Source organism: Tauraco erythrolophus, chromosome 8 (assembly GCF_009769465.1).
Source record: "Tauraco erythrolophus isolate bTauEry1 chromosome 8, bTauEry1.pri, whole genome shotgun sequence".
In the NCBI taxonomy this organism is placed as follows: Eukaryota; Metazoa; Chordata; class Aves; order Musophagiformes; family Musophagidae; genus Tauraco; species Tauraco erythrolophus.
The window spans coordinates 5,092,111-5,108,120 of record NC_141472.1 but is presented as its reverse complement, the minus strand read 5'-3'; the positions used below and the strand labels follow the sequence as shown (position 1 = coordinate 5,108,120).

The following is a 16,010-nucleotide window of genomic DNA, read 5'->3' as shown; positions in this document are numbered from 1 at the left end:
GTCAGCTTCCAACAAGCAGCCCAGCAGGGAGGGGAGGGCTGTATGGCTGAAGCAGATTATTTGCTGTGTCCCACAACGGACTATTGTCAAATACAGAAAGGAAGATGAGGGGAGGGGTATTGCTCCGCAGAAGTCTGGTTGCTCCTGAACGTGCTCAAGACACAGCACAGTTAACACGTGCCTTCCAGCTCAGCATCCAAGGGACGCTACCACCACTCTTTTGTTCCCAGAAAATCATTGTGCATCAGCCCCAAAGCATGCAAGGACTAAGAAGAAGGAGGTCTGCAACCTGCTGCTCACACCTACCTGGGATAACCCGCTCCGAAATGTACTTTTCTAACTGGGCTCGTACTTTGGCCTCTATTGTCGGGTGCCCATGGGTGCCGTTATCAACCAGTAAGAGATGGGTGTGATTATTATCCAAGCAATACAGGGGATCTCTCTTTAGATCATCCATTATGTAGTGGGCCAAGTAGTACCCCTAGAAGGACAAGCACAGCGTTTACCAGAGATCCAAGGGCAGAGCATGAACAAGACTTCAAGGACAAGCCAGTGACAGCTGAACCCTTAGCCATCAACTATTCCTCATCGGTTAGGAGTCTGGATTTCCTGACTCGAGACAGTGCTCATGGCAGTCCCAACAGCAACAAAAGACAGTGAGAGAAACCCCATACAAGAACACAGCATAAATATTTGCAGAGAAAGTCTTTATTTACAAGAGCAGCCTGATTTGAGATGATCCTCTCATAACTTCATCTCAACCAATGAAACAGTGGAAGTTACTTGCAACGGTTTAGTCCTTTCAGAGATCCTGTTAAGCAATGCATGTTTCCTTCAGCCGTCAGAAACGTTAAATCTGTGGCAAACTTTCTTTCAACACCTCACAGAATTTTTTTAGGTTGGAAGGGACCTCTTGAGATCACCCAGTTCAACATTCAAACCTCCTTAGAGCCCTCGGTAAACTAAACTGGTTTTCTTTATGTAGCAGGATGGGGTTTAGACATGTTCTGTAACATCTAGTGGACAAAAGACGAGACAGTACAGATAGATATCTGACGGATAGGGCAGTAGTATTGATAAGCAAAATCCATTACAGCAGCAGCAGGTACAATGTGTCCTAACTCATGGGAATCTCCACTGTGGGCTACTGTGTAGGGATTTCGCAGCAGCTAGAATAACCACAGAAGAGGTTATTCCTAACAGTCTGCCAGATATGAAATTAGAGCAGCTGAACTTCCACACAGACACACTAAGCCCACAGCTGAAAACACATGCTGGTCCTCCTACCAGGCCTGATATGTGCGACCATCTCGAACATAAGACAACTTTAGTTTCCTCCTGTTCTGGGAAGAGCACCTGATGTTTCATCTCACTGCTATGCACACTGAGAAAAAGCTGGTCCCACAGCAAATTGTTTAGGACACAGTAGATCAGGCTAAGCAGACAGATGTACTTCTACACAAACATTTCACTGGAAAGCATTCTGCTGACCTCTGCTTTACCGGAACGTACGAGCAGAGCTTGACTGACCGCTCAAGTCAGTCATCATATGGCTGATGGCATCAGCCTAGCACAGATACCGTTCTTACTGAGGGCAGCGGCCAGTCAGGGACATCATCTGAGCCTCCTCTTTGTTTCCCCACCAGGCCGTACACGTTTCTTACGTCATTATCTCCGCTGCGAACCAGACTTTCTCGGTTGGAAATCATGCCCCAGGCCGCTATGCCAATAGCCACCACGTTCTCTCCTGAGGTCCGACTGATGGTGTTGTCTCTGACCACTTCCCCGATGTACTTCATCAGCCCGTAATGCGTGCCTCCTGTGAAAATCCAGGCCCCTGGGGACAACGTGCAATAACCTGGGAGAACGTAGTGGAACACCCACCCTCCTAATGCATTACCTTTAAGATACAACCACCCAATCCCCTCTCAGGGCATCACCTCAGAAGAGGCACGTATTCTTCAATTAAACACACACTATATGCTCCACAGCTTACCTTATGTTATCAGGGACATCCTGATGACTAGCTCTCAAACTTGTTCCTTCCAAACTGTCAGGTCACATTTGCCCCAAGCAGAAACGAACCGACTGCTCTGCTTCCCTGCTGACCCTTTGAGCTGCTACCTCTCCAACAGTATTACGCAGCAATAAAATAATACAGACACGTTTGCAGGTCTCTACCTTTGGACTGGGCAATGTAGATCAGCCTGCTGAATATCTTGCGCATCCGAGGCTTGAGTGCAAAGTTCTTTGCACCCCCAGTGACAGAGATGACGAGGTTAGGGGTTTTCAGGTGCCAATGCTGGGTCATGAGATCATAGAGTGTTTCGGAGTCCGTGTCGCATGACAAACGGATATACTTGTGAGAGAGAAAAGGAGAGAAACAAATAAGCCAGAGATAAATAATGACAGCTGGGAACAGATCAGGAATCGCATTTTCTTCTCTAATGTGCGCTCTCATTCCAACAACCAGTAGACAAAGGGTAAACCTATGAAGAATGGGAAATTTAGTTTTTATTTCTTCCTCTGAAGCATCTTTATCCTCTCCCTACAACCAGACACCCATTACTAGGACTTACAAGGTACGCTCCTCTATTGACAGACCAGTGCTCAGGTCTGGAGATAAGGCACAGTCTTCCTGTGAGCAGAACAAAAGTGCCAGTGTCAGACCAGCAGCATGGCGAAGAACGTAACTGCTGTCCTTAAGATCCCTCAGCTACACCATTTCCAGGTTCAGCCCCAAAACGGCAACCTGCACCTCCAGCACCCTGTGCTCAGCCAGGTCAGGGGGTAGCGCAGGGCTCAGGTTGCACTTCCACGTACGTCTTTAATTTGGTAGAAGCTAAATTGTGTAGCCCTGGAGATATGATTTTTGCCATTACTAGTGAAAGTCCACAGGCTTTGTGCTGAAGTGAGAGTGCGGATTCTCAGCATTTCCTTGGCCTGAGCTGACTATAGTTGTGATAGCAGCTGTCTAGCAGTGTAATAACTATCGTCTACGTCTGACTTGCTTTAGGTTATAACAGCAACAAACAGTTATTCTGTAGGGATTGAACAATTTATGATCAGAATAAAAGGCAGCATGGAAGAACGCAGACACCAAATAACAGAGGTCTCAGTCTGTAAAAACAAATCAAAGGCCAATAATGGTCACTATTGGAGTGCAACCTTGTGAACCACGTAAAACTATTTCTAGAAATAACAAATACTATCAAAAGAACTGTATAATTCTGAACCACTGAAAAGAAAAAGCATAAGCAGATCATCTTGAGAGAAATCTACAGAAAGAACTTCCAGGCACACCAAGACCGAGGAGGATGGGATCCCCGTGATCAGTACTGAAACCGTCCCTTCAAAGCCCTCAGGAGTCAGCACAAAGCCTCCAAACTCTCCTTCCACTAGAAGAAGGCAAGAGCACTTGGGATTCAGAGGAGCAGTGGAAGGATGAACACAACACTGAGCAAGTTTATGGTGTGACAATTTTAACTCTAACAAAGTGGGAAGTGATCCTGCCCCTGTACTCGGCACTGGTGAGGCCGCACCTGGAATATTGTGTCCAGTTTTGGGCCCCTCGCTTTAAGAGAGATATTGAGCTCCTGGAGCGAGTCCAAAGAAGGGCAACTAAACTGGTCAAGGGGCTGGAAAATAAAACTTATGAGGAGCGGCTGAGGGAGTTGGGGCTGTTTAGCCTGGAGAAGAGGAGGCTGAGGGGAGACCTGATTACGGCCTATAAATACTTGAGAAGGGATGGTGGGGAGTTAGGGGAAGGGCTCTTTACATTAGTGATGGGAGATAGAACAAGAGGAAATGGGCATAAGCTTAGTCAGGGGAGATTCAGGTTGGATGTTAGGAAGTATTTCTTCTCTGAAAGGGTTGTCAGCCACTGGAATAAGCTGCCCAGGGAAGTGGTTGAGTCCCCATCCCTGGATGTGTTTAAGAATAGGGTGGATGAGCTACTTGAGGATATGGTTTAATGGGGATTAGGGATGGTTGGACTCGATGATCTCTAAGGTCTTTTCCAACCTAGAAATCTATGAATCTATGAATCTATGAAAAGCTATTTATAGCTTGGATTATGGATGACTGGTAGCATTGTTGTGAGAGAATTATTCTTATTTTGATTACACTTTTAAAGCCTTAATCTGACTAGCTACAAATTCCAGGCTCCATGAGCATGGTGTCCCTATCATAACTATACCCAAACCAGCATTTGAAGTTAACGCATCACGACTTTTATCAAACTTGTAGTAAAGCTTCAGCACTGTACGAGGAGGCCATAAGGCACACTGGGTAGATAAACTGGCTTCAGGTGGACCTACCATCTCTCCATTTCTGTAAAAGGCTCTCTGGCTTTTTTGCCATGCTGTTTAAGAGCCCTTTTGCAAATTCATCACTGTTAGTAGTTTAGTGTGATGGACTTTTGGAAGACTTTTAGAATTCATGGCTATACAATCCATACCATGGGATGTAACTTGGAGCTGAATCCTACTGGATTTTGTACCTATTGCCCAGTATTTGCAGGAGAGCAAAACCAGGGGATTAGTTTGAGAAAGAAACGTCCTATCTCGAGAGGCATTTAACTTGAACTAAAGAACATATTCATCTGTTCCAGGACAGGTTCCCAGGACTAGTTATTGCATCTGGCCCAGAACAACACATCACAGAGGAAGCCCAGCAGGCTTCAGCAGCTACACAGGAGAGCTAAGGGACTCCCACGGCTTCGTCTTTCAGAAGCATCCGTCACACGAAGCCCTGGCTGTTTTTCAGGAGGGGATCCCCCACAGGAGAGAGGAGCCTGCCAGAAACATTAACTGCTCCACAGAGCCAGTAAGCCATCCCCACAGCAAATCTTGTTAGCTCTAGTTAGAAGCGATTTCTCCTAAATCCTACTGATAACACAAAGTACCTTGTATTTGTATGATTACCTTTGTTCCACCAACACTTAAAGTTTCCCGTTGAATGACTTGTTTTCATCTACACAAGTCATTTTCATCTGTATAAAGCAAATATCAAATAAAAGATGCTGCAGCTGACTTGCCCGTACAGCTTATCTTGTTCTCTCATACATCACCACGGCGTATAATTGCAAACACACTTCACTTACACTGAAGTTTCATTTGTACCAGCAACTACACATCGGGCACTTGCCACCTCCAGAGCCCTTTGCAGGCTCTACTCAAGCAGGTGAACCCCTCGGTTCAGACACTTTCTTTCTCCGAGGTACAACGGTGCCATCTCCTGGTACAGCCGGCTGGTGCACCCCAGCCATCACCCATCCAACCCTCCAACACAGGCGATGTGAAGTGTTTCAATAGCTGAGCTCCGAAAGATATTCAAAAGCAGCATTTTTGCAGACTGAGGGCTACCAGAATATAAAATACAGCAACTGCAATGTCCTTGGATGTTATAGGATCTACAGCAATACTGCAAAAATAAGAGAGTGCAAGTAGGACTTACTAAATTTAGAGGACTTACTAAATGCTCTGGACTTTTTAGGATTTATCCATCCTAAAAAGTACAATGTGAGGTATAAAACTTCCCATCCCTCATTGATAACAGTCTGCAACTCAGGTTACCTTGGGTTTGAAGTTTTCCCACTATGTACAAGATCAAGAGCAAATATTTTGCAACGTTTAAGACCAGCAGGTGCCTTGCAATACAGGGAATGAGAACGCGGAACAGAAACATAACGCTAGCCAATGTGCTGATGGGAGGGATTAGCAGACTTACACACAGCATTTGAACAAAGAAACTCTGAAGCATGCACCGCAGCCTTGAGGGTCCTCATGAAACAACTATGGGTACATAAACCAATTTCCAGGACAGGAAGTGGGACACAACGTGAGGAAAGAACATTTAAGCTTTGAAAACTTGGAAATTTTGAGAGAGAGCAAACAGTAAAGGTACATAGCAGCTTACAACACAGTAGTATGGTGCTAAAATATGCATATCAACAAATACATGAAGTACTTGGATCTGTTGAAGCATGATTCAAAACCTTCAGTCTTACTTCCCACTCAAAGGCCTCATTTCTGCTACTTTGCATAAAAAAAAAATTAATTTACAGAGCATGCTCTGATTTTCCTCATTTATTTTGATTGTTTCAAGCAAGCTGCACTGGTGGTAAATATTAGACATTCAGAAGAGGCAGATGAGCTCAGCCGCATGTGACTCCTCACACAGTATCTGTCTAAATAATCAGAAACAGCAACACCAGCTATTTCTTCTTTCCACCCCTCCACTGTCCCCACACCAAGCGAAAACACAGGAAAAAAAAAAAAAACAAAACCAAAAAGAATAAACTTCTAAAGTTCGACTGATATCTTACATCCCCATTGAATTTACTGTCATTGCAGGATCTCTATCCTGGGAAATACTCCATATTCAATTGGTTATGGGCCTGAGCAAGCTGATCTATGTGGATATTCACCGAGCAAGACTTTTGGTTAAAAAACTCTGGAAAGTCCTTTCAAACAAAATCACTCTATGAGGGCATGGGACACACAAGCCCCACTCCAACATCCTTCAGAGTGTCCAGTTCAAGGCATAAGGTAGGACTGTATGGAAAGGAGCACTGTAGGTCTGCAGACAGCAATGACCTGCACATAGAACAGCTAGGCAGGAAGGGAACATAGGTCAGCACGCTCTGTAGGAAGGCGTTGGATGACATGCCGTGCAACACTAAAGTCATTAGGAAGCACAAGCGATGATTTTATGGAGCAGCAAGCAGGCACGTGCAGCTTCTGCATTGAAGAGTACAGATCCTCCGAAGGAAGCTCTGACATCCCTACAGATACGAAACCCTTATGGTTATCATGGATCCTGCTACACCTTTAAAGGCAAAGCCTGTTACATGTTTCTGTCCCAAGAGGTGCAGTGGTGTGGACCCTCACACCATTTTCTTTCTAAAGCAGAAGTTAGTCCACACCAGAAAGATGTAATATTGCAAAAAACAGCCTTATCTTGGCATTAAAGTCAGACAGCATCTTCACCAGGAGCTTGATCATTCGAGCACGTAAGCTTATCATGTTGGCTTCTTCATTAAGATGGGTAAAAGGATACTAGTTGCTCCTCAATACCATGACATTTCAGTACAGACAGGGAGTACAAACCAGCCACTGTAACTGCACGCTGATACAGTCAGGGTACAGACTCCCAGTGACAGACATCACAGATGTAGTTGAAAATAATTTCCTCCTCGTCCAAGACCTTCAGAATTGTGTGACAGGGCAATTACAATAAAACTAGCTATATGAAAAAAAAAGAAAAATAATAATTGAGTATCACTCTCGTTCACCCATTCTTCTGCCATGCCTGGAAACAGAGAACCTTTTCACTCCCATCATTGGCCTATGAAACAAACAACACAGAAGAAATTATTCTTTGTTACCTATTATCAGGGCTTGGGAAATCAGCTTGTCTCCTTTGTAGCCTAACTCCTTCCTTTACTATTAGAATAGAATCAACTTAAGCTTCGCCTTCCTTGCTTTTCAGAGGCTTCCGCTGGAGTTGGATTCAGGATTCTGAATATGGCTCACCCAACGGCGGCCTGGCACATACCCTTAATACAATCACTTACCTTTCCTCTTTTTCCCATGTTTTCAAACTGAATGTCCCCAAAGGCATCAGTAGGAAGTTCCTTAGTGTGCTTCTTGTAATTCCATTTTTCATTGGTATTAATCTGAGTGCCCTCTATGTGTTGATTTTCAGGGTATCCGCATTTACATAAGTTGCCCCTGAAAGAAGAGTGAATAGGCACGAAACCCCACAGTTATCATCCTGAGCACAGAAAAGTAAGCTCCGATAGGTTTATTAACAAGAAACAGAAAATTTTCACAGCCAAAACCGCCTTGAAAACTTCTGCTTCATCAGGACATTTCCAAGAAGTGTTATTCTGCAGCGAACCTGGAGCCAGTAGCATACAAGGTGCCTCCCGTAGCAGTCACACCAAGTGCAAAGCCTGGGAGCAGGGTTGTACCAACACAACTCAACAAGCAAAAGCAGCAGGTGGAGCTTTGGAACCAGCTGTGCATGAGACTCTACTTGGATTTGCTACCTGACAAATCAACAGCTAAGAAGAACCAACTTGCAGCTGAGACCAGCACCTAATCACGCTTCCTCCACCTATAATCTGCTCCTGTCTAGCACCAGGCCACGGAGTGGAGTACACCTGAGGAACCAGTCTGTGCCAAGAGATGAGCTGACACTTCTGGATGGGCCTCACCTATGTGACCTCTTTCATTATCACAAACTCAGTTAGGTCTCTAGCAGCTTAATTTGAAACCCTACAACTCTGCACAGAAATGAAGAAAATGAACCAGAACTTGCCATCAGACACCACTGGAAGTGACCTCATCTGCAGCTAACCTGATATTTACAAATGGCTTTTTTCCCTTTTTGTGCTCTCAAGCAGATATGAAGAGTTTGCTAAGATGATTACTAAGTGTAATCATTTTCCATGCAGACCCAGGGCCTGACTGGTGTCTAAGCACACCCAAGACGTATTCACATCAAGAGGGAACGGGCATCTCTTCTCCAAGCAGATTTTGCAGGCAGTGTGCTGTGTCCCTGCACAACACAGTGTTCAGTCGCTACCAACGCCGAAATTGCATCGAGGGGAGGAAGAACCTGCACTTTGGTTGCGTGGGACTAGTTAGGAAAGCTAGGAGAACTCTTCCTAGGAAAAGCTGCAGCACAGACCATGAGATCCTCTGCATAGCCTGTATTCTTGGCTTCCTCAGAGGGCATGGAGAAAGGGTCCTTGTTTATGAAAGAGAGGACTGACCAACAACTGCAGTCAGCTAAATGCAGTCAGCAATACCAACAGCAGTGGGAGGGGGCAAGTGTGGCCCCTACACTCTAAGTTAACAAGCAACATCAGGCAAACGCTTGCCCGGTGCTAATTTTGCTAACAGCACAAAAAAATAGGTGGAGAGACAAAGCAAGATGAACAAGGCCATTTAACAGCACTGTGCAATTTGGTATTGATTCAGGAGGGGGGAAAAAAAAAAAGCATCAGCTCAGGAGGGTTAAGGTGAGGACATTAATTTGTGTGCTTACAATGACCTCTATAGTTAGCTTGCAGGCTGCAAACATGAGCCAGTAATGCCCTCCTGTGAAGGCTGCTGTAAAGGTAAGTCACAGCACATCTCTTTGAAGAAGAGAAAACTTATATGGTTTCTCGTACTCTGCTGTAGCTTGCAAATAAAACCAGTTTACCTTAAAAACAGACCAAAAAAAACCCACAGCAAGACTTGCAATCCTTTGCCAGTGGGCTTGTAGGAAGAGAAGCTGGTAAGAACCATCCTTTGTTGGTCCTTTGCCAGACATCCCATTCTAGATGGCAGAAGAGGACCCTAAGTTAGACTTTCTGAAATGAGGCTAGTTTCCCTCCCTCTCTCTCTCCAAGGCATTTGTCCTCTCAGCTTCAGAGGAGAAGAGAGTTATGAGAACCCTCGGAGTTCTACATTAGGACTTCTGCAGCTGCATTAGTTTGATCACTTTTCTCCTGAGATTACAAAAAAAACCACCCACAACACACAAACAATAAAAAAAAAAAGCTATGTTACAGTCTTCAAAATTACATGGAATTAAGCACTTGTGCCTGAAAACGGAGCAAATATAACATCCTGTCTTAAGAGAACATCAGCCTGAGCAAAACCTAGCAACTGCCTGTCTCTGCTGCAAAGGCTTGTGCACAGAATTTGTGATTTGGGTTTAAAAGGCAAATTTAAATTATGCAAACCTCTGGTGCATACATACATTGTTACACACCAATGCCAGCACGAGTACTGCATCCCTAAAAGCACCTATACATTGCCACAATTATGCTTCCAATAGGGAAATTTGATACTGAAGCCCTTTCCCAGAGCTGCTGGAAGGCATGCTGACAGAGTTAGCATGAAGGTCAGGCCCCTGGTTTTCCATCAAGTTACTTGTGGAGTAGCTCAGACTGATAGATTTCCAGTTTTTACATGAACTCCAGACAGTCTAGGGCAGTGGTTTCCGAAGTGGAGAGTACATTAAATAAACCGTAAAAAAAAAAAAAAATTAAAAATAGTGTTTATTTCATCTTTGTCTTGTTGCAAAAACTCTGGTAAAATAATCAAGATTTGATCAAGTAGAAGAATTAGGTTTGATTAAAAGGTAGAAAATTATAAAGCATAACGTATAGGTTAGGGTTGTTGAGTTTGAAATAGGTAACCATAGAGACCTCACCAGGAAGCTACTGGATTTTTCTATGTTTTGTCTTAAGAAACTAAGGCAACCATCATGGACACCAGTTATGCTGCTTGGAAACCCCCTTACTCCTTCCCATCTGGATTTAAATATCAAGGATTCCAATCAGCAGAGTTAAGTAGAATTAACCATTGATTGTTTTAGGGTAAGAATATTGATAAGGTTATATAACTAGAGAAACCAATCACTTTAAAAGTCAAATTTAAGAGTAGGTATAATATGCATTTTTATGTAAACTCATGTAACAATGATTTAACAAAAAAAGTGTAAGAACCTATGGATTTTGACGCTAAGGTGGACACGTTTGGACGGAGCTATCCCCCCGTGTCCCCAGCGCTGGAATAAAGAAATGCCTGTTTATCTACTTTGTGTAGGTGAATTTTCATCCCAACTGCTAACAGTCTCACACTTTTTAATTGCTATTTCTGTGTATGCTTTACAATGCACATAATATTATTACAGTAGTAGATGTATATAGATTATAAATAAACATATATTGAAGGGGAAGCTCAAAAATTTTTTACTGATGGGGCGTGCAATCAAAATAGTTTGCAGAGCACTGGTCTAGAGCTGGGAGAATTACTCCAGGGTGCCTGTCCGACCATCAGACTTCCAGCTTTTTCGACCAGGACTGCAGAATATCCCAGGCATATGCAAACAAGTCAAACAAGCAGTGACACCAGAAGGAATTGTCTAAATGAGACTGAGGTGAGGTTGCACTGCTAGATTCAGACTCTTAACAAAAACCCAAAAAGTTTGCTCCCCACCCAGCCCTGCCACACGGCTTCGCAGTCAGAAATACCCTCAGCTCCCAGCCTCCCACACCTGTAAAACAAGAGAAAAGTGTCTGCTTACGTTGACTTGGTGTCTTGAGTAAAAAAGACACATTCTCTCTTCTTAAAGTTTTCTTGGATGAAGTTGACCAAATCCTGGAAAATAATTTAAAAAGTTTACTTCCGATAATTCATAAAACCAGAAGAAACCTCAGTACCAGCACAGTCAGTTTGAACACAAAGAAAACCAGTGCAAATGTGTTAAGTCTCCTTTCTCAAAGTGCCTGGTAGGGTGCAACTAGAAAGCATTGACGGGAGTTGAGGAGACACAAAAGACTACTAAAAATCACAAACATGCGGTATCAGTATTTTTATGTCTATCAAGCACAATATATACCGAAGAGGCAAAAGGTACGGTTTCCCCCTCAAAAAAAAACCATCAAAAATCTTGAACAGCAAAACAGATTTGATGCCCTAAGAGTTGCTGCAGAGCCTCTTCTAACGTCATTTTTTAATCCAAAAGAGCCACTTGGGAAATGTCTAACTTGAACTCAGTGGCACAATACAGGTAGCCGTAGGCTATAGAGCATTTCCATTTGCATACGTTGCCATGTTTCCAAATACTTTTAGAGCACTGACAATATTTTTCAAACAGTGGTTAAGTGGTTTAGATACTGCTTGAAAGCCTATGGCAAACAGTTTCTTCCCAAGGGAAAAAAAAAAAAAAAAAAAGACATTAAAGCCTTCTGGGGTAGGGGCTATTTTAATTCAAAACAAAAAGACCCCAGCAGGAGACCGGAGCAGCTTGAAGTCATACTTTATGTGAGCTCAGTGGAATGCAAAGTCTCTCCAGCTTGTTTAACCATTAACTCTCATAGTAACCTTGAAACTCCACAAGGGAGGGGGAAGCTTTAAAACTCGGGAAATACCAATTCATTCCTAATCTGCCTCTGCAAGCTAGGAAAGCAAAAAAAAAAAAAAAAAAAAAATCTCACTTGCTGATAAAGGTTTGAAGGCTTGGGAGTTTTGTTTGATTTTAGGCATAACTTGGATTTGCAAGCCACGACTTAGCTTGGGAGAAAAAGGGAAGACATGGAGCTATAGTTTAGTTTACCAGTTTGACAGAACACTTGTTAAACAGCAGGTACAGGAAGACATTCTAAGTAGAAAAGCATAGAAAGTATAATATCCAAAACAAAGAAAAACAGACTAGACTAAAAAATAGAACATAACTAACCAGTGAAAGCCACAATGATGCACGACCAAACAAATCAAAGGGAGGGGGAATCACTTGCAAAAGATCTAAGAGTTAGTCACTGGGCCTCTTGCAAGCCCATCAGAAGCAAGAAATCTGCCAGACAATCGCTGTGATCAGCAAGTGATTGAGGCTCTTCAAGTGACATTTAACATAATTGTATGCTGTCTGCCTTTGCCACCAAGTTTCATGAAGAGGTTGAGGTTCTTCTTCAGAGAGACAGGGATTTGACTAACTGAAATGTGAAAAAGGATTTAAAACCAGAGGTGGCTAAGAATGTACAATAAAGAGTTACAGGGATCAAAAGGAACACAATACATCCTTAGACTTTCACCACGTCAACAAAGTACTGCTACTGCTTGAAGGGTCACTGGCTAGGAAAACTTCTCCTTGAAGGCAAAACCGACAAATCAATCACCCTTCTCCTGACATGGCCTAAAACCCAGTGGCTCACTCCCAAGACGACACCCAAGCTTATGAAGGATGTACCGGATACTCACAGCATCGCTGCAGGACACGTCTATGCTGCGAGACATGCTGGAATAGAGGAGTCTGGAACTCTCAAAATTGCCATTTCTTCGGTGTCGCATGGTGCCCATAGAAACCTGAAAGAACATGGTAGAGGGGGAGATGAAGCAGCAACAGTCCTTTCTTTCACTAGATAAAAACCAGCAAGGACACTTAGTGCCCTAGGAAGGCACAGGAAAGGTTAATCAAACCCAGCATAAAGACTTAGGAAGTGTACTGATTCCTAAAATGTGAAACTAACATTCTGAAAAAATCTTTTATCGTATTTCATACCACCAAAAAACTTTACTTTTTCTTTCCCCACTTCAAAAAGCACTCCAAGTCAATACACTTTGAGAAAGGAACATACCTTATATGCCATCCCATTCAACTCAGTGCCATATCTTAACTCTCTTTCCCTTCCCATCTCTGATGGGGGTGTGTGGTGGGCTGACCCTGCCTGGGCACCAGGTGCCCACCAAAGCCACTCTATCACTCCCCTCCTCAGCTGGACAGGGGAGACAAAAGGCTCATGGGTCGAGATAAGGACAAGGAGAGATCATTCACTATCATCATGGGCAAAACAGACTCGAACTGGGGAAATTAGTTTCATTTATTACCAACCAAATGAGAGTGGGATAATAAGAATTAAATCCAAATACCAAAACACCTTCCCCTCATCCCTGCCTTCTTCTTGGGCTCAACTTTACTCCCGGTTTCTCAACCTCCTCCCCTCCAGTGGCATGGGGGGACGGGGAATGGCAGTTGCAGTCACACACTGTTTCTGCTGCTGCTTCCTCCTCAGGAGGAGTCCTCGCACTCTTTCCCTACTTCGGTGTGGAGTCCCTCCCACGGGACATAGTCCTCCATGAACTTCCCCAATGTGAGTCCTTCCCATGGGCTTCATGTTCTTCACAAACTCTTCCAGCATGGGTCTCTTGCACAGGGTGCAGTCCTTTAGGAACAGACTGCTCCCAGTGTGGGTCCTCCACAGGGTCACAAGTCCTGCCAGCAAACCTGCTCCAGCGTGGGCTCCTCTCTCCATGGGTCCACAGGTCCTGACAGAAGCCTGCTCCAGCACAGGCTTCCCATGGGGTCACAGCCTCCTTCAGGCATCCATCTGCTCCAGCGTGGGGTCCTCCACAGGCTGCAGGTAGGTCTCTGCTCAACTGTGAACCTCTGTGGGCTGCAGGGGCACAGCCTGCCTCACCATGGTCTTCACCACGGGCTGCAGGGGAATCTCAGCTCTAGCACACCTCCTCCTCCTCCACTGACCTTGGTGTCTGCAGAGTGGTTTCTCTCGCACACTCTCACTCCTCTCTTCAGGTCCAGTTTTTCTCTTGCACAGGTATTTTTTTCCCCTTCTTAACTATGTTCTCACAGAGGCACTACCGCTGCTGCTGATGGGCTTGGCCTTGGCCAGCAGCAGGTCCATTTTGGAGCCAGCTGGCATTGGCTCTGCTGGATATAAGGGAAGCTTCTAGCAGCTTCTCACAGAAGCCACCCCTGTAGCCTCTACCAAAACTTGGCCATACAAACCCCATACAGCATGCTCAGGACTTCTGCTATTTAGCGTTTATATACAATAAGCAGTCCCTAATCCAGTGTATTTACAAATTAAAGGGGAAATTAAGAAGAAACATTTCAATCACAGAGAAAATGAACTGCAATGCGAAAAGAAGTTGGTCTGGCAGTATGCCAGAAGCTTAGAGCAGATGCAGGACCTGAACACGAACCCCTCAGGTCTCTATGCATTCTTGTAACAAGGATGGCCACCAGGCGTGACCTGAAGAGTAAGTGGATTTAAAGTTTATTAGATCCAAAAGTTTAAAAATCACCCTTGGAATGAGAAAGAGAATAAGTCTTAAGAGGAGCAGCTGAGGGAACTGGGAATATTTAGCCCGGATAAAAGCAGGGTGAGGGGAGACCTTATCGCTCTCTACAGCTACCTGAAAGAAGGCTGTAGTGAGGTGGGTGTCAGTCTCTTCTCCCAAGTGACAAGTGGAAATGGCCTCAAGTTGCACCAGGGGAGGTTTAGATTGGATATTAGGAAAAATTTCTTTACAGAAAGGGTTGTCAAGCATTGGAACAGGTTGCCCAGGGAAGTGGTTGAGTCACCATCCCTGGTGGTATTTAAGAGATGTGTTGCTTAGGGACATGGTTTAGTGGGACTTGGTAGTGTTAGGTTAACGGTTGGACTCGATGATCTTCAAGGTCTTTTCCAACCTAAATGATTCTATGATCATACTGCAACCTGAGTAATTGGCACAAAGCAGTTGTCCCCAACTTTTGAAGTTGTTTAAGTCTCATTTATTCTGCACTGATTTACTGTTGTATGAAGGTACGATACCTAAAAAGTATCAGAACTCAGTTCAGGTACAGGTTTTAATTTGACCACTTAGAACCAGCACCTATGGAAAGTCAGTGTTCACCAAAAACTTGGAGGAACAAGTGGGTGTTACAAGGGAACAGCAATGCTGTCTCAAAGAACAGCCAAGAGCACAGCATTTCCAGCAAAACTGGCATTATTGCTCCACAGACAGAAGAGCCTATTCCAAAGGCATGGCTCCCTGCAGAAGAAGAAGAAGGGGAAGCTACATACTCTCTCCAAAACGTAAAAACAGAACAATTAAAACCTCATCTCAGGCCTCCCAAGACAACACTGAGCTAGCCCGCATGCCATGTGAGAATCTTGTGAAACCGCGATTCAGGCACAACCCTGAAAACCTGGTACATAGTCTGGCCACTTGGTTACATTTCACGTGGATTCCACAGGCACCTGAGCTTCTAAGCACTGTACCACCTTCCACAGGTCCCCACCACTGATATTCGGGACTTTCAGCCCCGAGGAACAACAACCACCCACCCCTTTCCTTTGAAACCCAATGGTGTATAATCTCTCCACGTCTCTTCATCTTCCATCACGATCTCTCCCTCAAATTTCGCCTTTGAAATAATGATCCAGAAGTAACTTCGCAAAACATATGCCACTGAGAGCTACAGTTGTGCTGGTCGAAGCCTTCCACACGGGAACTCTTTTCAGCTGCAGACAAACGTCAGTCTAGACACACGTGCTCAAGGTTTCAGACAGTGGACCTACCTCAGACCAATTTATTTCCTCTTTCAGCACCGCAGAAAGGTGTTAACATTGTTTCTCAAGAAGCAGCTGCAGAAGCAAAAAGAGCACGCTCCTGCTTTAAAGTTCGTCAACTCCTTTGCGTTCATCACTCTAGCAC

At 44.3% G+C, this 16,010-nt stretch overlaps 1 protein-coding gene across 2 annotated transcripts in view; it reads right to left on the bottom strand.

Annotated features, from left to right (window-relative positions):
* Positions 1-12,884, bottom strand: part of TRPM8 (transient receptor potential cation channel subfamily M member 8) — a 42,557-nt gene extending 29,673 nt beyond the window's left edge. For both annotated transcript variants that reach the window (XM_086615390.1, XM_086615391.1), the window contains exons 1-6: positions 12,768-12,884; positions 11,095-11,168; positions 7,580-7,736; positions 2,182-2,359; positions 1,665-1,837; positions 307-481 (exon numbers count right to left, since the gene is read on the bottom strand). In XM_086615390.1, the coding sequence (XP_086471516.1) occupies positions 307-481; positions 1,665-1,837; positions 2,182-2,359; positions 7,580-7,736; positions 11,095-11,168; positions 12,768-12,884 (874 nt within the window). The remainder of the gene's footprint in view (positions 1-306; positions 482-1,664; positions 1,838-2,181; positions 2,360-7,579; positions 7,737-11,094; positions 11,169-12,767) is intronic.
* Between the last annotated feature and the right edge of the window lie 3,126 nt (positions 12,885-16,010).